This window comes from Mytilus edulis, chromosome 6 (assembly GCF_963676685.1).
Source record: "Mytilus edulis chromosome 6, xbMytEdul2.2, whole genome shotgun sequence".
NCBI lineage: Eukaryota > Metazoa > Mollusca > Bivalvia > Mytilida > Mytilidae > Mytilus > Mytilus edulis.
In genome coordinates this window covers 78,741,430-78,765,256 of record NC_092349.1, presented here as the reverse complement: position 1 = coordinate 78,765,256, position 23,827 = coordinate 78,741,430, and the positions used below count along the sequence as shown (strand labels likewise).

At 33.4% G+C, this 23,827-nt stretch overlaps 2 protein-coding genes across 5 annotated transcripts in view; one reads left to right on the top strand and one right to left on the bottom strand.

Annotated features, from left to right (window-relative positions):
- Positions 1 to 2,107: 2,107 nt before the first annotated feature.
- LOC139528528 (lithostathine-1-like) lies at positions 2,108 to 18,603 on the bottom strand. 2 transcript variants are annotated; one of them, XM_071324549.1, is made up of 7 exons: positions 18,488 to 18,603; positions 13,997 to 14,125; positions 12,580 to 12,699; positions 11,415 to 11,468; positions 9,524 to 9,609; positions 5,350 to 5,439; positions 2,108 to 2,591 (listed from the first exon to the last, which is right to left on the bottom strand). In XM_071324549.1, the coding sequence occupies exons 2-7, from the start codon at positions 14,085 to 14,087 to the stop codon at positions 2,382 to 2,384; spliced, it is 651 nt and encodes a 216-aa protein (XP_071180650.1). In that variant the 5' UTR covers positions 14,088 to 14,125; positions 18,488 to 18,603; the 3' UTR covers positions 2,108 to 2,381. The 2 variants fall into 2 exon arrangements, with proteins under 2 accessions (XP_071180650.1, XP_071180651.1); XM_071324550.1 differs by lacking the exon at positions 13,997 to 14,125 and having other exon boundaries at positions 18,488 to 18,563.
- LOC139528531 (perlucin-like protein) overlaps positions 18,570 to 23,827 on the top strand; it is a 19,143-nt gene continuing 13,885 nt past the window's right edge. The window contains exons 1-2 of one of the 3 annotated variants that reach the window (XM_071324555.1): positions 18,570 to 18,700; positions 23,563 to 23,685. In XM_071324555.1, coding sequence (XP_071180656.1) covers positions 23,589 to 23,685 — 97 coding nt within the window. In that variant the 5' untranslated portion in view covers positions 18,570 to 18,700; positions 23,563 to 23,588. Of the gene's footprint in view, positions 18,760 to 18,804; positions 18,828 to 23,562; positions 23,686 to 23,827 lie in introns of those variants that run through there. The other 2 variants (XM_071324556.1, XM_071324558.1) reach the window with 2 other exon arrangements.

Genomic DNA, 23,827 nt, shown 5'->3' with positions numbered 1-23,827 from the left:
AAACATTTTAAAAGCAGATTTAATTAAGACTTAGTGTTAATTGACATTATTCACTCTATATATATACAGTTTAGGTGTTGACAAATAAATTACATTGATGACCATTGTTGTCAAAAAGTATTCTCACGACATAGTCTTAATCTTAATCCATAAATATTTCCTAGTAACGCTAAAACGACTAATACATGTCTTTTATAAAATTATTTGAAAAATAGTTAAGAATCTTGTTTTCCGACTAAAATGCTCTTCTGGCGTAATAAAAATATTGAAACTAAATTACTCATAAGAAATGATGACTTTTGATACCAAACATGACTTAAAAAGAATCAAATGCAAAATTTCACAATTTCATGCATTTTTTCAACATGACAATAGGTTGATAGCAACAAAAAAAACACCCGGTATATATGTTTCCATTCTGTTACAAAACTAGAGGGTCCAAGGACCCTGTGTCGCTCACCTGATATATTTATTTCAATTGATGCATGACAAATGCAACTGTTGTACTGTCTTTTAGTTTCAGAGATATAATACTAAAAAGTGCGTTTGAAACCTGTTTTATTTCAGCCATGTGGGCAGACAGGGTCATCATACACAGTGGTCCATGAATATCCTAGTGGTGATTTAAACCAAGTTTGTTTAAATTTGACAGTTGTTTCAGGGAAGAATTTTGTAAAATTTATCTAACGAGAAATGCAAAGTAATGAGAAAGTTGTGAAGTTGTTTTGTTGTTGCGCAACCCCCCCCCCCCCCCCCCGACAAAAAAACCAAAAAGGTTATACAAAATTATCATATAAGGGCAATCTATCCTGTTAATGATTTCTGCAAAATTCAGTTGATTGTGCAAGGGTTGTATAGCCAGCTGAAGTCGTTAAAAACTCTTTTGTTGTTGCAGATAGATCTTGACCTGATAAACAATTTTACCACATGTCAGATTTGCTCTAAATGCTTTGGTTTTTGAGTGATAAGCCAAAAACTGCATTTTACCCCTATGTTATATTTTTAGCCATGGCGGCCATCTTGGTTGGTTGGCTAGGTCACCGGACACAATTTTTTAACTAGATACCCGAATGATGAATATGACCAAGTTTGGTTTAATTTAACCCATTAGTTTCAGAGAAGATTTTTATAAAAGATAACTAAGATTTACGAAAAATGGTTAAAAATTGACTATAAAGGGCAATAACTCCTAAAGGGGTCAACAGACCATTTTGGTCATGTTGACTTATTTGTAGATCTTTCTTTGCTGAACATTTTTGCTGTTTACAGTTTATCTCTATCTATAATAATATTCAAGATAATAACCAAAAACAGCAAAATTTCCTTAAAACTACCAATTCAGGATCAGCAACCTATCAATATGTTGTCCGATTCATCTCAAAATTTCAGGGCAGATAGATCTTGACCTGATTAACAATTTTGAGTTATAAGCCAAAAACTGCATTTTACCCCTATGTTCTATTTTTAGCCATGGCGGCCATCTTGGTTGGTTGGGCGGGTCACCGGACACAATTTTTAAACTAGATACCCTAATAATGATTTTGGCCATGTTTGGCCCAGCAGTTTCAGAGAAGATTTTTGTAAAAGTTAACGACGACGGACGCCAAGTGATGAGAAAAGCTCACTTGGCCCTTCGGTCCAGGTGAGCTAAAAAGTGGTAAAATAGGAAAAAGTGCACTTTTCATCATGCTTTTTTGATGTTCTTCGAGCAAATTTAAACTAACTTTTTTCCATGGCAACCAATACTTCAACTTTTGACATGATTATTATTTGTGTTGTCAGTGCACCATTACAAACCCATGATATGAAAATAAAGGAAATCCTGGAGTATGCATTTCTGATTTTCTTTGAAATTCTTTGATGCTTACAGAGAATTACTCTTAATGTTTAGAAAACCCGATATTCTATACTTATTCCAATGTATATACTCAAATGCAAGTGACAAATTAAAAGTTCATATGTTGTTCAGTTGCTGTCTCATAGACGTGGGGTATTTATAGAACAGCTTTATAGCCCCGTCAGCCCACATTTAATTATGAACGCTTACATATCAGTCATCTTCAAGTTGAGGTTTTATTGACATCTGCGATTATGGTATAAAAATAAAACAGACATACATTATTTTATTGTATTCATATTGATTCTTTTATTGGTTACAACATGTAGCATACAGTAGTTGTCTAATTCTTAATTTATATTGACAAAGTGAAATCTTAAGTCATTTTCGACACAGGGTTTTCATAAATTTCAAAATTGTTTAAGGATGCACACATCATGTGATTCCCATATATATCTGTTTTAAGAATATAAAGAAATGTTATATCTACTGATTCCATTCAAAAGTTTTTGTATTTTAATGACATAGTTTTGAGCCCCGTGGCTTAAAGTTTTGTCTTGCAGATATAGTTGTATTGTGTTTCACATTGTTTGTCGTCCAAGAATCCAGTGTGTGTGTAGACTGCTAAGCATTCTCCTTGACCATCAGGTTGTCCTGGTGACCATCTAGGAGCAGTAAAAGCTGGATGACCAGTGCCCCAATTCCATTGGCCGTTGTGTTTTTCTCCGTTTGTCCAGAAAAAATGGGTTGATGTCTGTAATTAAAGAAAAGAATGCATCATTCAGGTAGCTGGAAGAAGTAAACCAGCGTAGGGCTTACTTGGATATATTTATACACCCAATTGTAATTTTATAGATGTATCCATTTTGCCTTCTGTACCAGCCAGGATTCGACCCTGAGGACCCAATGTATAGTACTAGTATTCCACCTCTCTTCCAAATGAGGTAAAGGAGTACTAGTGCAGCTAATGCCGGGCAGTTACTATATACTAGGTAAGGAGAAGCACCGCTACACTCCCATATCACAAAAGGTTTATACTATATAATGAACATATCAACATCATGTACCTTGGTTATGTATTTCTCTAACCTTGGAGTTGGATTTTTTGGTAGGAGCCAGTATTTCAGATGGAGAGCGTGATTTGCCTTCCAAAATCAATTACTGTTCCAGTCGGATTTTGAACCCTTGACACCTGGTTTAGTGAGCCGCTCTATCAGCTGAGCTGAATTAGTACTCCCTTAGCGCAATTTATTTTCCGATTTCAAGTTATTAAACTATAAAGAATATCACTTATCTTGATTATGTATTTCTCTAAAAGAAAGACAAAAGATTCCAAAAAGGCAGTCAAACTTTAATTAAAAAGACGAAAAACAAGCTGACAAACAACGCCATGGCAAAAAGCAAAGAACGACCAAAAGAAAAAAAAACCAAAAAGTATACAAAACACAACATTGAAACTAATAAAAGCCTGAGCAACGTGAACTTCACCAATATCCGGTGATTATAGCAGGTGCTCCGGAAGGGTAGGCAGATCTAACTGGATTTTTTAGTTGACAGTTGGGTGCCAATTTTTCAACAGGAGAGTAAAATAAATCGGTTGAAATTATAGCAAATTTCTGTCAGATGAAAATAGTTGTGTTTGCATCATCAGATTAAAAGAATATGCATTCACAATAAAAGTAAAAATACTCCGCCTTTAATTTTTGCTTCTATACTATTGGTACCAAGTACTATATATACTATGGTTCTTTCGAGTAACATATTTAAACAAACGAATCCGAAGGATGAGTTTGTCTAAATATGTTAATGAGTAAGACACATGGTATATACAATTTGTAATATAAATAAAATGATTGACAGCTTGAACTAATATAAGAAATTGATCACGTTACCGTTTTATCCAATGAGATGAAAGCTCGCGCAAGTAAGTTTTGCGCCCCGTGTGACCGTATATGATCGTATGCGCAGGTAATTTCATTATGTCATCAGAAAGTTAACAAAAATGTCGGATTCTAGCAACAAGGATTAAATAATTATTCTAATAACGGTAAGAATTGTTTTTTGTTTTGTTTGTTGGTTTCAAGATATCATACAATTAATCACATTTTACAGGTTGTTCATATCATTGAAAAATGCATATTTATACATTTAAAGTTTCCTTTTGTGATCCATACACTGACACCAAAGTTATTTTACAAAAACTACAGAAATGCTTGTTTTTTTGGTCCCCTTTGGCCCTTAATTCCTGAACTGTTGGCATCATAACCTCTAAAATAAATCCAAACCTTCTACTTGTGGTATTTCACATTGTGGTACAATTTCAGAGCAATTGGAATACTTGTACAAAAGTTATTACATGTATTCTGAAAGTAGAAAATGCTTGTTTTGGGCCTTTTTTTCCGAAACGGTTGAGACCGCCATCCCCAAGATCAATCCCAATCTTCCTTTTGTGGTATTGAACCTTCTCATGAAATTTCATAGAGATCCATTCACTTAACCTAAAGTGATTGTCCGGAAACCAATGTGTCTTCGGACGACGACGCAGACGACAACATCATACCATTATACGATCCAAATTTTTTTTTCTGCGGTCGTATAAAAAGGGTGGAGCTTCAGCCATGGAATAACATGAAAATAAATATTTTGTACCATAGTTAAGCTCCGCCTTCTTTCCTTTGGATTCTAGTTGAGTTGCATATTTAATTAGCAAAGTATGGTACAAGACCAAATTGCAGATAATAGATAATATACCATGGTTTTACCTCAATACACTTTTTAAGCAAATTATGTCATTAAAACATCCACAAAAAAAACAACTCAATTTATGTTACAAGTTGATAAAAATTCAACCAAACATTAATTTACCTCACAGTAATTTCTTATCTTTATTTTATAGGAAAAAAAAGATTTTAATATGAATATATTGAAAATTGAAAAATTGCATAAAGTAACGAATGCCTATTGTATAGTTGATAAATAAAGATTCTACAACTGTATCGAGTGTGATACGATATTTATCGCCGAGCGTTTTTGATATTTAAAACTTTAACTCTCGAGAGTGGATACATATCGTATGACACAAGCTTTGGTGGTGGAATCTGTTCCTCTTATATGTCTACGATATGCAGACAAATTTAATCCTTCTTTTCGAATGATCTGTTCTTTCTATGTGACGTCATCAGACATGGTCGTCTTTTTTCATGACGTCAGTCGCAAATCATTTGAATTTTGGCACTACAGTAGAAAAAAAATAAGGGAAATAAAGCAATAACTTTTTTACTTTTTAACACCACTCTAACAATTTTTTTATGACGTTTCTTATTTAAGTACTGGGAACATTGGATGTTCATGCCGGACTTCAAAGCCTATGCTCCAACGACATTAGTATTTGGACTCACACCAGAGATCAAATTGGAAATTTTTGTCGGTGTTGCTTGCTTTAAAAGTTATATCAAAACCATCCTGAAAGTAAAGTTTCTTTTGATCGTGAAACAGATGGTTGTTATACATACCTTGACTCTCTGAAGAATTTTCTTTAGAAAAAAACTTTCATAAGGTAAATCTGGCCAAAACAACTCTCCTTTTTGTTGTTTGCATGCTGCCTACAATGGAAAGAAAATTACTATATAACAAGAGACGGTCAGAATGCAAGCAGACCGGATTTTTTAACATTTATTCGAGTCCTGGTATTTTCAATATAAGAAGGACCATTACTCCTGAACGGTAAAAGAGACAAATATCAATATTGAACTTGACCTCCATTTTGTCATCAGTAACAACACACTAAAATTTGAAAAGCTTTGGTTGAACGGTCCATGAGTAAAAGCACGGTCACGACTGGAAACACTATTTTAAAATCTTTAAAGAACCACAACTCTTGAATGGTGAAAGTTATGCTGAGTTCACACATAATTCGAATTCGATTCGCATTAACTAATTCGAATTAGTTTAATTCGCGTTCGAAACGTTTTACGTCCTAACGTCGATTCTAATTCGAATTGCAATGCGCGTCAAATTCGCTTTACTGTCCAAACGACGTTAACTTTTAATTCGTATTAACAAAAGCGTATTTCTAATGCGAATTGAATAATTCGAATTAGCTAATTCGAATCAATTCGAATTAAAAAAAGAAGAACGCGATAAGCGAATTCGATTTGAATTCAATTCGAATTAAATGTTCGTGTGAACGAGGCATGAATATCTTCAATATCAAACTTGACCTCCATTTTGTCATCAGTAACAACATATTAAAATTTGAAAAGCTTTGGTTGAAAGTTTCTGGAGTTTAAGCACGGACACGACTGGAAACATATTTTTTCAACCTTTCAAGAACCGTAACTCCTGAACGGTGAAAGTGAAAATCGAAAATTGAAATTGTCAATATTGACCTTGACCTCCATTTTGTCATCACTAATCTATAATACTAAAATAATGAGGTCCAATTTCAATTTGTTAGCGGGTATGACGTAAAACAGCGAATCAAAGAATTCAACTTTATTTATAACTTGTATAGGACAATGCTGTTGATTAAAAAATACTCCGTTCTAGCTAGGACCTTTTGTTTTCCAAATAATTAATATTACCAATAATTGATAAGTTCCAGGTCGAAGGGTTCACACATAAAGAGTTTAAAAGCAGAGAAAACTGTGCATCTTATAATCGGCATGACTTTATAAGATGACAATACCAATACTAAAATAAGGCTTACGCATAATTATATACTTTAATTCAGTCACGGACCCGCGATATCACGGGTGTGTTCTAGTTGTTTTAAATCTTAAGTTTTCATCGGTTAATTTAATGATAAAACAGAGAAAATTGTTCAGTGTTTTTTCAAGTACAGAAAAATGTTTATACCGAAAAAATTGCTCCCCTCCCCCATGATTATTCATTGCCTTAGTGGAGGCTTAAATTCGGAGGAGGCCCGTTTGCAATTTTAAAACAACAGACGACGAACAACCAACAGTGGATACAAAATTTTATATGCTTGACAGACGACGACGGACCCAAATGATTGCACTGAATAATTTCATCTATTACAAGATACCCTATGAATTTATTTACAACCGAGCTCGTTTAAGGAATATATTTCTGGACAAAAACGAATTCAGTATGTGTACTGTACAAACAGACGACAGACACCAACTGAGGGATACAATTGTTGCTATTATTATTTATTTCATTTTTAGTGCAATTTTTGATTGATTGAATTTTTGTAACTTAACGTCCAGTGGCAAATATTTCTTGATGCATATATTTAGGACAAGCAGTTGTTTAAGAAATAGATTATGTGGTATTAAGTATTACAAGAGGGTAGTAATGCCATTTACCGTCAGGCGTCACACGGTCATTTTCGGCTATCGTTAGCGTCAATTTGGTTAAAATATTACCGTGATTCGTCAAAATATCATTATCGTCATTCATCAAAGGTGAAATTCTATAAAATTTGAAATTTCTGCATTAAATATCAATCTGTACCATAATATGAAAACAAGGTATATGTAACAGCACCCCTTCTAGAGTCCTTAGCAGTGTTTAGACGAACCGGTCAGAGATACAACTGTTGGACCATGGGTGACCACAGATGACCATCAGGGTTTGAACGTGCACATTGAGATTACACGCCATTATTCCGACAACCCATTAGTCCGACGGTCCATTGTTCCGACAACCCAATAATCCGACAACCCATTAGTCTGACACTTAGAAGTAATTATTGTGCGGTATCAGGGTAAACAAAATATGTCCGTATGTATTAAAACGTATATGTTATAGCATATGTACAGAAATAATTCCATATATATATTATATAGGTAGTTCGAACACTTTTTATATACTTAATTCGAAATCTGTATAATACCGGTACGTAATCACAATTTCTGTATAGATATATTATTCAATTATGTATTTTCGCGTTATACAGGGAATTATTTATATAGCTTCTCATCAAACTATTTTCAACAAATTCGGCGGGGTCAGAATATGATTTGCTTTATAAAATATGTATATTGGATATTGTGTTGATCCAATATGGAATTAGGTGGGCGAATCTGCGTCTCATATAAAACAACCTACGATTTAAAAATAAAATTAAATTAAATTTGCTAAAAAGTGAGACAAACCGATGCATTTTTTCAACGTGACCTTAGGAGATATTCTACTTGGGTCTCGTATATGTTCAGCATTAACATACACTTTACTTTTTACAAAATATTGGTAATAAAAGAAGTATCTGTTTTCTTCAATATTTGCATTTTGAAATTGACCTTCAGCATCATACGCTTTTTAAGACATTGCCGCTAGTTTACTCCAAAACTAAAAAAGAAGGTAAATCATTTGACAAAGACACACACTGGACAAGAAAGACAGTGTTTTATATACATAATTTTTTATTAGTTGTTATTGGCTTTTAACTAGCTGTCAGTAACTGAGAGTACTCTCAGATCTTGTTGTGAGGGATGCAAAAATACCCTGCCACGGTCTGTATTTGTTTTAGATGTTTTTCTGCTTTGTATAGATCTGATGAGTTAATCCCTTTTGAACTGATTTTATAGTTTGTTCTATGTTGTACTGTTAAACAACTGTCCCAGGCTTGGGTAGGGTTTGCGTCTTCAAACATGTTTAACCCCGCCACATTCTTAATGTGCCTGTCCCAATTCAGGAGCCTGTAGTTCAATGGTTGTCGTTGGTTTATGTCTGTCATACATATTTTTCGTAAATAGTTTTGTTATAATTCACACCGTCCTCCTCCCTCCAGCCTCCAGTGATATTGTTGGCTTTTTCAAAACTACCTGTCCTCTACCCTTTTTTATTGGGAAAATTATATCAAAGCATGAATTTGACTGGAACTTCAATTTGCAGACCCCCTTTCAAGAGGTAAACCCTCATTTGAATTAAGACCCCTTAATGTCAGTGATGATACATAAATAGACCCTCAAATCTGCACATATAATCATTTTAGGCATGACAAATGTTAAAATGAGAGTTTTTCAGTTTGTATTCATGCACAATTACCACTGAGACGGCATTGTTTGGGGAAAAAGTTGTCTTTTGGGAATAATTTTAAGCCATTTTATTTTCAGATTGGGATTCTACTCCAGGGAAAAAAAGCCTTTATTCTCCGGTAATTTAAGGCAAACAATATCACTGGCCCCAATTATAAAAGTGGCATGTTTTTCTAGATTTTAAAATGAGATCGCTTTCCCTATTTATATATTAGGTGTCATCTCTTATGTCTGATCGACCGTTATGAGAAGTGCCGCGTACTGTCTGTATATCATGAATTCATATTCCCAAACATGACATTCATCAAACCACACAGTTGGCGTCTTAGTAGGAGCTGGAGTTGTTCATCTTTTCGGAGAACCTAGTTCGTCCTGTTTGTCATCTTTTTTTCTGGGCCCTGGGTTTGTTACTGTCTCGTGATTTTCCTCATTTTTGACAGACAAAAATAATAAAACTTAGTTGAGTGATACAAGGGGTTGAAAGTGTTACGACCGAAGAGGGCGGGTAGGGTTATCCAACTCTGGGATATTTATTTATGTAGTTGATAGTGGCGAAACCTCACTCCCTCGATACGAAAGGGGGAAACGAAGATCTAGTAAAAAGAAGGTAAATCAAGACACAAATACAAAACCTAAGACTAGAACAGCACAGAATCCGGTTCAAAAGCACAAGTATTCTTACCTGGGCCCCACTGTGGGATTGTATATCAGCAAAGGCAGATATGTAGTAACAGAAACCAAATGCATGCCTCCAGCCTTCATTACATGCTGAAATAAAAAATAGAACAAAATTGGAAACTTGCAGATTTGCCCACTTCTACGGTTTTAAGGTCAAGGAACAGTAAATGTCACAGATTTTAGTTTAATTTTGCATGTAACTTGGGCTCAGTGTATTTGTTTGTGATTAGGTCTAGTTTATGGTGAACCACAAGTGGTTGGTCAATCATATTTGGTATGCAGTTGCATTAGCACATCTCATTTCCATGAAGATTATTTGGCCCTGTCCCCTCAGTCATGGTCTACTGACTTTGAAACTTTTGCTTATTTTACATGTATTAGTTTGTGGTTAGGTCAGTTCAATGGAAAACCATCAGTGGTAGGCTAATGTTAATTATTCAGTTGTATAAGCATTTGCAAGAATCGTTTCCATGGAGATTATATTGGCCCACCCCCTCTTCATGGTTCATTGACTTTGAAACTTTTACATAGTTTACAAGTTAATGTTAGTCATAGTGTTTAGATTTAATCAACTCTTTTTAAGTTTTTGCCGTTGATTCTTTTTAGATTATTATTATTTACTGGGTACATCAAATGTTCGAGTCCTTATGTTTAACCCTTTCACCGATTGCTGCCCAGACAGAAGCTACTCTGAGACGATGGCTTCCCTGGCTACTATTGCTCAAGTGGGAGATCTGCATAATAAATGTCAATAAAAACTTGTTTGTAGTTAATTGTGTATTTATTTCATTCACTAACACCATGTTCACAGTTTTATTCATGTTTTGATAATTTTTTCCTCATAAAATATTCAAATTTTCAAATTTCGGCATTATCTAGGTGAAATTCTCAAAATTCTGCTCTTTGACCCCAAATCGTAATTTTTAAACCCAAAACGGCAAACTTTTGAAAAATTTTACGAGGCTGTACAAATTCCTCACACTGAACGATGTCCATTCCAAGTGTTTTGTACATAAAACGACATTTTATGTCAAAAAAGTATACTAGTTTGGCTTCAATTCTTCCATATTCTTTCAAAAAAATGTTCCCTCATTTCAAATTCTCGTAAATTCCGTAAATTTCGTCTGATTTTGACACGGTTTTCAACAAACGGAAGCGCCATGTTTATACTTTCATACGGGTATTCATCAAAGAAAGATAACTCATGTTTGCACTGTTTTGAGCGGGAAACATAAAAGATGTATTCCGATCCCGGTAAAACGGGACTCATCGTCAGTTGTCTGAAGCGTGAATCCCGGTAAACCGGGACTCATCGGCGAAAGGGTTAATGTAACGTAATGAGTATGAAAATAGAATTTTATATATTAATTATGATGCATCAACAATGAATATAAAAATGACTTTTTGTACTGAAGATACAGTTATATAGATTTATGAAATATCGAGATTTTTACGAACTTATACTTGCTAGATATAACTGTTAGTTTTAATATACAATATGTTTTATAAATGTTATCCAATATTTCATGCTATACGCAATGTTTAATTTATATGTTTATTGGAATGTATAATGTTATACAAGTGGTGAGACTTTAATAAAATATTGAATCTGAATCTATAACAAATTGCATAAAACACCATGTAAGGAAAATAAAAAAGTGTATGGTTTAAACATCAACAAAACTAGTGTTGATCAGTCTTCACGATGAACTTTCAAATCTACAGGCCCGCAGCTCAATTTTTATTTTTTTTTAGTTAGATTCTGTTGGCCTGTAGATATGATTTTTACAGGCCCAAGAGCAATTTTACAAGCCTGGGCTGCCACTTAGCGTGGTGTTTGCAAAAGAATTTTTACTTCCACCAATGAAGAAAAATAGTGAAAACATTATACTCACATCCCCTTTCACTTGCTGATATTTGTGCTGGTGCTGGTGCTGAACCGCTAGACCCTATCAATTAAATAATATACATTGAAAACAAACAAAAAACGAATATATTTTTTTTTATATATATATCATGTTTGACACCATTAAAACAATTATCGACACACACAACACTCACCAGTCCAAGTTAGCAAATTGCCAATGACCATGACATGATTGGGACCATGACATGGTTGACACCATGGGAACGATTATTAAAACATCACCAATCAGTCAAATCCAGCAATGACCATGGTTTAGTTGACACTATGGGAACGATTATTAAAACATTACACCAATCAGTCAAAGTCAGCAATGACCATGGCATGGTTGACACCATGGAAACTATTATTAAAATATTAAACCAATCAGTCAAATTCAGCAATGATCATGTGATGGTTGGCACAATGGAAACTATTATTAAAACATTACATCCATCAGTCAAAGTTAGAGTCAGCAATGGCCATGATTGACACAGTGGGAACGATTATTAAAAAAAAATACACCAATCAGTCAGCAATGACCATGATTGACACCGTGGGAACCATTATTTAAATATTACATACATCAGTCAAAGTTAAAAATGACCATGGCATGGTTATTAGATATATTTTCGATAAGTTGAGTTGGAATACCCATTAATCTGTCCATGGTTGACACTGTGGGAACGATTATTAAAACATTACACCTATCAGTCAAAGTCAGAGTCAGCAATGGCCATGATTGACACCATGGGAACGATTATAAAAAATAATATCCATCAAAGTCAGCAATGAGCATGATTGACACCGCGGGAATGATTATTAAAACATTACACCAATCAGTCAAAGTCAGCAATGGCCATGATTGACATCGTGGGAACAATTATTAAAACATTACATCCATCAGTCAAAGTCAGCAAAGTCAAATAAAAAGAACTCTTTATATTATTAATTTCATTCATTCGTAACGCTTGTCTGAATTTACCTTTTTACACCATGAACAGGGATCAAGTTTCTGAAAGTTTTTTTTTAATTTGTGCGATTACTTTTTAAAACATAACACTTGTCAGTCTATATCGGAATTACCTTGTATCACAAAATGTAAACTATTTCTGAAACATTGAAACAGAAAGCATCAACCAATTACAGTAACATACCATGAGTTGGAGGTGACGTTCTTGTTTCTCCAGTCACGTGGTTTATATAGATGTAACCATTACCATTAGATTTTCTCTCCCAACCATATGGCATACCGCGTTTTAGTCTTAGACTTTCACCTACAAGAATGAAAATAGTATTTAAGAAATGTTTGTTAATCTCATTTTTTCAACCTTTATTAATCTGAAAAATTTAACTCTGATAGAGATGCTCTATTTGACTTTCTTTGCCATAAAATACCAAATTTTTCTTTACTGATCTTTATTGGACAATCAGCAAAATATATTTATTAAGCTTTGAAGACAATCAGGTTCTTATAAATGCTGTTGGAAAATTTGATCAAGTGAATAAACTATAAACCAAGGGCCATTTTTACAGTCGAAAATTGTATTGTAATTGTGTATTTAAATTCTATGTATCTATGCTAATCAATGTTCTTTTTCCTTATACGCCACGTCGTGTATTCTCTGCCCCTTGTGGGCCCTTTATTGGTAATAAAAATATATCTTATCTTATCTTTTTTTTTTATTACGCAAACAATTGAATATTGAACAAAAATGATAAATGATGTGCCTGTGCTAAATCGATCTGCCTCGGCCATTTGTCGTCCGTTCTTTTTCTGTGTGCATTCTGTTAAGTATTATTGATTTTTATAATCTGTAGTACTATTATGTTTTGATGATACATGTTACAGCCGATTTCATTGAGTGTGTAGGCAAAGGTAATATCTTTGGTTAGCTTGCTTGCTAGCTGAACCGTAAAGTCATTATTAGGTAAGGCATTCTACGTAAAACCTCCCTTCGAAGTAGCCTTGTCCTACAGACAGAGATTAGTTATTATCATTGAATCGGATTTTAGTTACTACTTTGTGAACTTGTGTCGTTGATGTTTATTTGCGTTGTTTAAACTTGAAGAGTGTTGCAAATTCAATTCGGTGTATTCCTTTGTAATAAAAAGAGTGCAAAAACAGTTTATCAATGGCATTACCCGCACGACACGAGACACTTACTTTTAACATATAAATGAAAATCACTCTCTGGATTTGTAGAAGCATGCAATGGTGATTACGGAATAGAGAATAATTGTCAAAAAAAGTTAAGAATAGAGGTAAATGAACAAAAAAATAAATCAGAAAGATTGATAGGGTGTTAAAATATAAAGCATACCTGCAAAAAAGTAAAAAATGGGTAAAAATATACTGATTACAGTAAAGTACAATGTCGAGTTATCAAGTAATTACTTTATATTTTTAAAGATTAAAAATAATGAGCAAAAAAATCAAGAATACAGAAATGAAGTACCCCCAAATTGACGTTTTACATTTGAAGAGAAAACAGGGATTCTATTATTAAAAAAAGACGAAAAGAAATGTACAATAGATTTTTCTAGAAAGAGAAGTTTAGATATAATGCGTACTATTCCTCTTTCTTCTGTGTATAGATTTGGCTTCCACAATAAGTGCCGTACAAACGACGAGTAGAAGTGTTATCATAGCAACACGTGTCATGATGATTTACTCTCTGCTCCTCGTCTTGATAATATTGTCTGAAAAATAGAGGATAACAGTTCTAATAACCAAGTCGTCTGCTGATTTTTGGATGAGTCTGTAAAATCAATATCTACCAACTAACTGTGCTTAGAATACAAAGTAACATGATATTTGATATGTGAGTAAACTTCTATCGAAAAGGGCCGAGGGGATATGTGATTTTGCTCGCATAGCTACGTAAAGTAAAGGTTCTTTTATATAAATTATATGTAGGACTCACATTAATGGCAGGTTCTAAGGCAGATTTCAAATCTATGGTAAATAGAATAGAATAGAATAGAATAGAATATTTTTATTTCCCAAATTACAGGACCCATAATTTAAAGGGCATAAAATCAGATACAATTGATTTGAATTCATGGCATCCTAAATCAATAGCAGATTTTTTTAAATGCAAATCTATGGCAAATTACTTCCAACTAGTTTCCTGATCTATGGCGGATTTTCTAGTTTCCTAATCTATGGTAAATTTCTACGAGTGGGGGAAAAGTCAGTACTGTCAATACATGTCTGACCAATGACTTGCCTTATTGAATAAAAAATAAATATAACTTTCACTACCAGAACAGATATTTGACATAGGCCTTAATATATATAGCTAAAATGATACCGATAGTTATTAGAAATACTAGAACACACCCGTGATATCACGGGTCCGTGACTGAATTAAAGTATATAACTATGCGCAAGCCTTATTTTAGTATTAGTATTGTCATCTGATAAAGTCATGTCGATTATAAGATACACAGTTTTTCTCTGCTTTCAAGTCTTTCTGTTTGAACCTGTTGAACTGGAACTTATCAGTTATTGGTAATATTAATTATTTGGAAAACAAAAGGTCCTGGAATGGGAGTATTTTTTAATCAACAGCATTGTCCTATATAAGTTATAAATAAAGTTGAATTCTTTGCTTTGCTGTTTTACGTCATACCCACTAACAAATTGAAAACTGTACCTATACGCCTTATTTTAGTCCTGAATACAACGTTTGGTGGTGCGCCTGTCAGATACGGAACGTACAGATAAGGTAATAGGTAACAGGTGAATATACTATTGGTATCGGTAGCGGACTCGACCCGGAACTTCTTAATTATTGGCAATATTAATTACGTGGAAAACGAAAGGGCCTGGAGTGGTGTAATTTTTAATCTACACCTTTGTACTATATTAGTTATATATAAAGTTGAATTCTGTGATTCGTCGTTTTTACGTGATGACGGCTGACAAATTGGACCTCGTAATTTTAGTATTATAGATACGACAGATTTTTGTTTGTTAGTTTCGAAATCCAAAGAAAGTTTATGATACATTATACATAAGACAGATAGTCGCTGTAATATACTATAATAGCTGAATTTCAAAAATGCAGATATTATATTTAAAGAAAATTAAGGATGTTCGCTACTCTGTTTAAAAATAAAAAGCTTTTTAAAAGACTGTTATAAATTGAAAGTATGTAAATAAAGAAACTTAAAAAGCAGAAAAAAAATGGAGCTTGTTTTAGAGATATAAGCTGTTGAAAAATTGGCGGGAAATAATTCTCTCTAGATTTTTCTTATACTTAACATTGACACCTTTTTTGTTTAAAAAACTATGAAAAAATAACAAGGATTTCATGAGATTTTCAAATATGGCTTTTTAAATTATATGTAATAAAAATATTACGTGTGTTCCGTCAAAGTTAGCGGCGGCGATGGCGTGATATGACGCTATAGGTTACTCTTTTAGCCGGAAAATTACAAAATTTCAAAATCTGCCATAGGCATAGATTTGGAGAAAAAAAAACCTGCTAAAGTGCCATGATAGATCTGGAACCCACCATATGATATGATAGATTTGAGACATACAGTTGAACAGTGTAGGAGATAACACATTTACAAAAAAATTACAACATATTTTTGATTCCTGTATTTGTTGGGACGTCCTATAAATCTTATTGTTTACTTTAAATTTTCAGTGCAGAAACTTGGAGATGTATTGGAAGATTTATTGGAAAACTTATCCTCTCATATTATAGATAGTTGTAGTAAACTGTAATGACCAGTGACCCCCCCCCCCTTTTTTTAGTTCATTTTTTACCCAGTTATATTATTTTATAACAACTGTGCTCGTTGTGTTCTTGTGCTTGTATATTCTTTTCATTGAACTTGCTTCTATAACATTGTGTCTTAATCAAATTGAATCACTTGTAATCATTAGTACGAAATAAATGCTGATTAGTCTGCTCCTTGTGGGCGCTGTTATTAGCAATAACATATTTGTTTGTTTGTTTGTTGGTACCCGAAACGCGATAATGATACAGATGTTCCCTTTTTGTCCGTTTTTGGTTTGTTAATTTGCGGAATTGTTAAGTGTTACACGGACCGTTAGTGACGTCATTATATGGACACGTTTAAGGGATGGGACACATATATTTTAACCAAATAGAACTGCAGAGAATACACCTTATCGTTAATCCCGGCTGCTTGAACTTTTGACGTCAACAACACTCACTTCTCCATTGTGGCGTCAGATATTTTGTTTTATGACGTCAAAATTTTACGGGAACCTGTGTGATATCCAGTAATGGCGGACAAGTAGCGATAAGGTGTATTGTTATACTTGTATCTGGTTAAAAAAAACACTTTAGTACGGCCTTCAACAATTAAGAGCTGAGCTGCGCCATGAGCGCATGATACACCCGTCACTTTTCAAAGAATAAAGTTTCATAAAACACTTACTGTCATAACCGAAATTTATTAAAAAAAAACTAAAGGGAGGTTATTTATAGGAACGAATCGAATATATTTTTTACAGGACATGATCGATACAAAGTAAAAATACATCTTACAAAAACACAGAGTGGACGTGGCATGGTACTAATACACCCCAACAACAAAAAGACATGCAGTTACTGACAGCTATATAGTTCAAACTCAAAGCCAATAACAACTTTTATGTAAATCATGCATCTAAGCATAATTATATAAACAAAAAAATGTACAATTCTGAAATAATCTTGGTCAGCGACACTTGACCGGAGAGGTATATGAGGTAGCGACACTTTATTCCAAATAATAATGACGTCTTGAAAGCATTTTTTCGCTATGACGCCTTCCTCAGTTACTGTCCAAATTGACGTTATACAACTATCACTTTTCCTTTATGGCGTCAGACATTTTTTCTTATGACGTCGAAATTTTACGGGAACTTCTTGTGCGATACCAACAACAACAACAACAAATATTTTATTTGCCAATCACGGCGCCCAGAATGAGCAGAATAATTATAATATAATTTTCAAACATAATGTAAAGTAAATTCAAAATAGGTTAAACAAAGTACATAATATGATTGATTTTGATTTAGTTGATTGATACCCAGGAATGGCTGATAAATATCGGCATAAAATTTTGTTCAGTAGTGAGTACTCCGGGAGTCCTAGAGTACACAATTGTTGCTCGAAACACTATGTTCTGACTGACCCAAGGTGTATAGATAGGTTTAGAATAACCTTATTTGAGTTGGAGTCATTTCCCTTGGTCGCCATTTTGAAGAGATATTAAAATGGTTGATTTTTCTAGCTGACGAACCAAATTGAACTGAACAAGTCTAGTCCAAATAATTATGACGTCTTTAACGACTATTATATTTTTTTGCTTTGACACCTTCAAAGCAAATAATATAATAGCCTTTCAAGACGTCATAATTTTTTGGACTAACTGGCCAGCATAGCATTCCCCCCCCGACATCACTGTGATATAGTCACTTTAATAGTCATCTCCCAATTGATACGATATTCCCGTGCTTGCATTTCCTATCATGATTTTCTTGATAGAGGTTTGCTGCTCACAAGGAAGCTATTAAACCAAGAGTTCCAAATGGTGAAGTTGAAATCATCCCTTCGTAAATTTTACGGACGCCATCACGAGTTGGTTGACCGTTATGGAATAACCGTTTCACAAATGATATCGGATATGTTCCTTACGTCGTAACTACAATCCCCTTCCCTTTCATGAATATGAAATACCGAATTAGACTATTTACCGGATTTGTAATCACTTAAGCAACACGACGGGTGCCACATGTGGAGCAGGATCTGCTTACCCTTCCGGAGCACCTGAGATCACCCCTAGTTTTTGGTGGGGTTCGTGTTGTTTATTCTTTAGTTTTCTATGTTGTGTCGTGTGTACTATTGTTTTTCTGTTTGTCTTTTTTATTTTTAGCCATGGCGTTGTCAGTTTGTTTTAGATTTATGAGTTTGACTGTCCCTTTGGTATCTTTCGTCCCTCTTCTAACATTTGTTACATATAAATACAATACACAACATACCATCAAATTTGTTTCAAGAGATGAGTATATCTTATTTTACATCATACCTGTATTGCAAATCTTTTTAATCAATAGCCGTACGTTTCAAACCTTCAACTGATGAGTTTATGGCGTCGGTATTCAAGTGCAGTGACGTTAGTATGAAATGACGTCACAAAATTACGTCAAAACCACATGATAATTAAATCAGGAAGACGTTTTAATCAATGTGGCATATTTTTTGGACTTCAAGAAGTTCTTCCATTCAGAAAACATTGCTGGTAGGTTCGAATAACAAAAACTTCCCAAAGAAAAATAGCCGGCCCAGGGGCGAAGCTAGGTAACCAATAATCCGAAGGCACAAATTGCGGCAGGGGGTTCGGGGGAGAGCCGTCCCTAGCAGATTTGGTAGGGGTTCAGAGGGGCGAAGCCCCAACGTAAAACGGTTTTCACTTGCAGCATTTAAGTAACAAAATTTTAAAAACACAAAATGTATGGCCATATTATCGTGATAATATGCACGAAGAAAAGTTCGAAGAATGCATTATACATAATTTTACAATTACATCTCACTGATGAATTAACCGGCAGTACAATCGGATATATAAAAAAATATTTTTCAACAGTGTATCCCAAACTCTGTCTGACCGACAAAATGTCAGACAAAAATTCATTCCGTCAGACAAGTTTTAAGTTAAAAAAATTAAAAAATTAAAAAATAGGCATGTTTACACTGACACCACTATATTACATGTATAATAATATTATCCTTTGGACTACGCATCAACCATTCATCTTTTGATTCTTAAACATTCACCATCCCCCGGCCATACAAACGCATACACACACGGGAGGGGGGGGGGGGGGGGTTACTTCCATATTTTTTTGGTAGGGGTGTGCCATTTTTGCCTAAAAAAACTTACACATTTTAATATAACATTCACTGAAATTCAGTACCTATAGTTATATAAATATTTAAGAAAGAATGACCTATACTTATAATATACAATATTTAAAATATGACCCATGCTTATCATGCTTATATAAGCACTAACTCATCATCATTAATAGATTAAATGACGTCAAAAGGAGACAAATTTCTGGGGTTCATTTGGGAACTTATTGGAAAGGTGAACTTTTTCAAATGAATTGATTTAATTTAATATAATAGTGAGGCCCCTCATGGGGGGGGGGGGTCCTAGTAATCACATAATCACCATTTTTTTGCCAATATAATCACATAATCATTAAATATTTGCTTATCTTTAGTAATCAAATAATCATAAACTAAAAATACAGTCCTAGGTAATCAAATAATCATGAAATATTTGGCTTAATAATCAAATAATCATTAAAAAAACGGCCAAGTAATCACATAATCAAAAACCCCATGAGGGCCCTCAATAGTTGACCATTAATAATGTAAGATTCTCAAAAGTATATTTATATATGATATGTAGATCATACCCCAAATCAATATACAGTTATCAAACGTAAATGCATTTTAATATAGGATGTCATTAAAAAGGAGGGTCATTTTTATATAAAATCTCGCAAAATTATTACCCATATTTTTGGCACATCCCCGTATACCCAATACTAGGAAGTTACCCCCCCCCCCCCCCCCCCCCCCATTGTGACCTACACAACAGACTTTCAACAGACTGAATTCAGTTTGAAGATTTTCAAATCTATACCAGTCAAATTACCAGTATTTAACAATTGACTTTACAATATCACAATGTAGGGGGAAACGCTCCAGGTTTAATAATACAGCATAATTTACACTTCTTTATTTTTTGTTTGATGATGGTATTTTTACCAAAAAAAATAAACGAATCATGTATCTTTGTAAAGAGACTTCTCCGACTTTCATCTTCACTCGAGTACATTTTAGCCTCTAGGGGTTACTGTTCCAGGTGTGATCTCGGTTGGATTGTAAGACAGAAGTGCGAGTTTACTGCACGCACATAAAAAAAGAGGGGGAGGGAGAGGGGGTCAATTACCTAGATCGCCGTGGTATATATATTTAATTTAATTTGCATAAGCTCACTTTTAAATAAATCATGGTATGTATTTCACATTTATTAACGATGAATAAAAACGATGTAATAATAATGATGCTAAATTAATTTTAAAAATAAAAAATGGGATAATGTAATAACAATAAATAAACTACGAAATGTACAATTCGGCATTAATCTTGGTCAGTCATGTATAGAAAAAGGAAAATAGTATTTTTATTTATTTGGTGTGAACGAAGTACTTTTCCCTTACCTCACCCAGTCCTCACCGCTCTAATCCAAATATTTGAAAATACGATTTTTGGAATCTGTGTTAAACCTGTGATGCGTCCGACTTTTATGATTCATTCGAATTAACCTCGCACCTGTAGCGAATTCACCCTCGAGTCTATTCATGTAAAGACCCAAAGATTGTTTTTTTACAATTTTTTTATAAATTAAAGTTTTCCTTCATAGCTAAATATTTAAGAAGTCAATTCGTGATCACAGGATGCCTATTTTGCGCATATGATTATTTTCTCTAACAATTTTGTATTCATATGAATAAGAGAGTATTTTGATAAGAAGTTTTATGTTAGGTCGCTTCTAATATAGCTAAAAATGTCCGACTCCAAGTTCAGAGAGTACTGAGAGTGACTAGTCACTCAAATGCGGCAGATTTTGACAAGAAACAGCTTGTTACATAGAAATAGGCCTTTCGTTTCAAGATTCTTTATTTCTTATAAAACCAAGCAAATGGTACAAAGAAAGATATTTTTACATACAATAACATACAGATTTTGCGCATGACAAGTTTGCACAAAAACGAGCAACAAGAATGAGAGATTATTGTTCAGCCAGGAGAACATACTTCTACATTGATAATTCTAATTAATTTACACAAATTTTTCAATACACGAATATTTTTTGAAATAAATAAACTGCCGAATTTCAAAACATTTACTCGGCTTACATAGTAAGGTTTAAGAAAAGCTCTTCTACTTTCTGTTAGAGCTGTACAGTTTAAAATATAGTGAAATTCATCACCTATCACATGAGAATTACAAAGTACACAGTACCTTTCCTGTCTAATAATTTTACGCCATCTACCGGTTTCTATAGGTAACCGGTGATTTCCAGTTCTAAACCTACATAGCGTTATTTTATCTTTATAAGGTAATAAATCTAAATATTCTTCAAATTCAAAGTTTTCTTTAAATAGTTTGTAACATAATGCTTTTGGAGAATTCTCCATTTCTGATTTCCAAGTCTGCTTAAATTGGTCAAAAATTCTTTGTTTAATGCTTAACTTTAACCATTTTGGATTAAAACTGTAGTTACCCTGATTTAACCAAATATTTGAAAATCCATATTTATTTAAGATATTTTTTATACAAATCAACCATTCGAAAGTAAATCCACCATCTACGTTAAGTTTATAAATATATCTATATAGAATATTTGTCATTTTACTATCAGAACTGTTTACAATATTAGACCAAAAAGATACCATACGGTGTTCCACATATACTGACATAGGATAAGCGCCTAGCTCTCCATATACCATAAAGCTTGGGGTTGATTTTTTCAAGTTTAACAAAAGTTTACAAAACTTCAAATGCACTCGTTCTATTTCATCAGTATTACTAAATCCCCAAATTTCACAACCATATAGCAATATAGGCCTTACAATTTTATCAAAAAGATCGTTCTGACATTTAACTGTCAGGTTATGTAAGCGGCCTTTTCTTAGAACTTCATACATAGCTTTGGTGGCTTTACTAATGAGTTGATTTTTAGCACTTTTAAAACTACCTGTTTTGGAAAAAATAATGCCTAAATATGAAATATCCTTGACAATTTCTAAATCATTACCAGCAAGTGTAAAATTTAATTTGCTTCTCAATCTACCATTACCAAAAAAGTATACAGTGAAATTCAAACGACAGATTTTATGCAACATTTGTTTTCATATTTCTTTTATCAATAAAAGTTTTTTGTCCATACAACCGAACTGCGGTCTTTGTCGTGGCGAATAGTGCATTTACGAAGATGAGACTTTGACATATATGATATACACTGAACAAAATAAAAAAAAAATATGCTTGCATAATTTGCTAAAAAAAAAATTGACTTAATGGTGCCCTGAAATACATTCTTCTAACGATTTAAATTTCATTGAACAATGGTAATGAACAAATCTTTTATCTTTAAAATGAACAGATCTAATGAAAAGATATAAGATCAAGAAGAATCTCTTAGATTTTCAAACAATTATATATGAATTGACTAATGATGTGGTGTTTTGATCTGTGACTTTCTATCTATTTACCACCAAATTATTAGGTCCAAGGACACAGTTAATAATATCACGAATATAGTCCCTAGTGTAAACAGTGTATAACGTGCATGTTTTATTTGATACACTTTCACAAATTATTTCTTGATATTAAATGCATGAAATATTAAGTAGGGGAATGTAATTACATGTTAAAAAAAATTGGGTGCTGAATCTTAATGTTAAGTAGTGATTTGGTCCAGTTCAAAAAGGTCAAATTTTATCACGTCTGAAGCTGTCAAACTGAATTTTACACCCCCTTAACACAGAATTGTCAATATTTTGAGTTAGAGCTGGTAGAAGTTTCTATTATTTTGATATTATTTGTCTCACTGGTAGTACACTACACTGTAAAGATCTTTTTGAGAAAGAGCAGGTGCGATTTTTTTAATTTGAATTTATTTTCTAAAAGAAATGCACTACGAAATAACTGTGTTCTCGGGCCAATATCGATTTTCTACAATCTAATTAAAATATCGATCTATCGTAACTTGCGTCAAATCTGAGTATAACGAAATCGGAGGTCTAAAATAAAATCTTTAAATAATTTGTCAAAATGTACCCCACTCAAAGGCTTGAACAAAATCATTTTAATAATTACATTTATTAATAACAAAACATCACTTCTGGTAATAGTTTCATAGGACAATAAGTTCTTACCAGATATTACTAAAGAAAGCTTGTTGTGAAAAGCCAGCAATAAAGCGACATTTTTATTTAATGCCCGCAAGTAGAAAAAATACTTCTTTGGCTCGTTCTATCTGTTTTTATACTGATTTTTACTAAACATCTTTTTTTTTAGCCATCTAAAGAAAGGACAATCAAACGATGATGATTCGGATATTGGTGTTTGTTTTCCTAACAGTCACACATCACAAGGCTGAAGCAAGATATAGATCCTCAAATCATCCACATGCTGATCATGGTAAGTAAGTGTACTGTACAGAACAGCTTTCCATGATTGAATTAATTAAATGTATAATGGTGGTCAATATTTTTTGGTGTTGACAAAATATTGTGATAAACCTCAATAACACAATTTTCGAAGGTTGACTTTTTTGTCTAAG

What these genes read in the sequence shown, in the direction of transcription:
- LOC139528528 (XM_071324549.1), bottom strand. Translation starts at nt 14,087, where the DNA reads ATGACACGTGTTGCTATGATAACACTTCTACTCGTCGTTTGTACGGCA. An exon ending in ACACAGAAGAAAGAGGAATA is followed by an intron (nt 12,700 to 13,996) that starts GTACGCATTATA and finishes TCATTCTTGTAG; the next exon opens with GTGAAAGTCTAAGACTAAAA. An exon ending in AAATTCTTCAGAGAGTCAAG is followed by an intron (nt 2,592 to 5,349) that starts GTATGTATAACA and finishes CTTTAATTACAG; the next exon opens with ACATCAACCCATTTTTTCTG.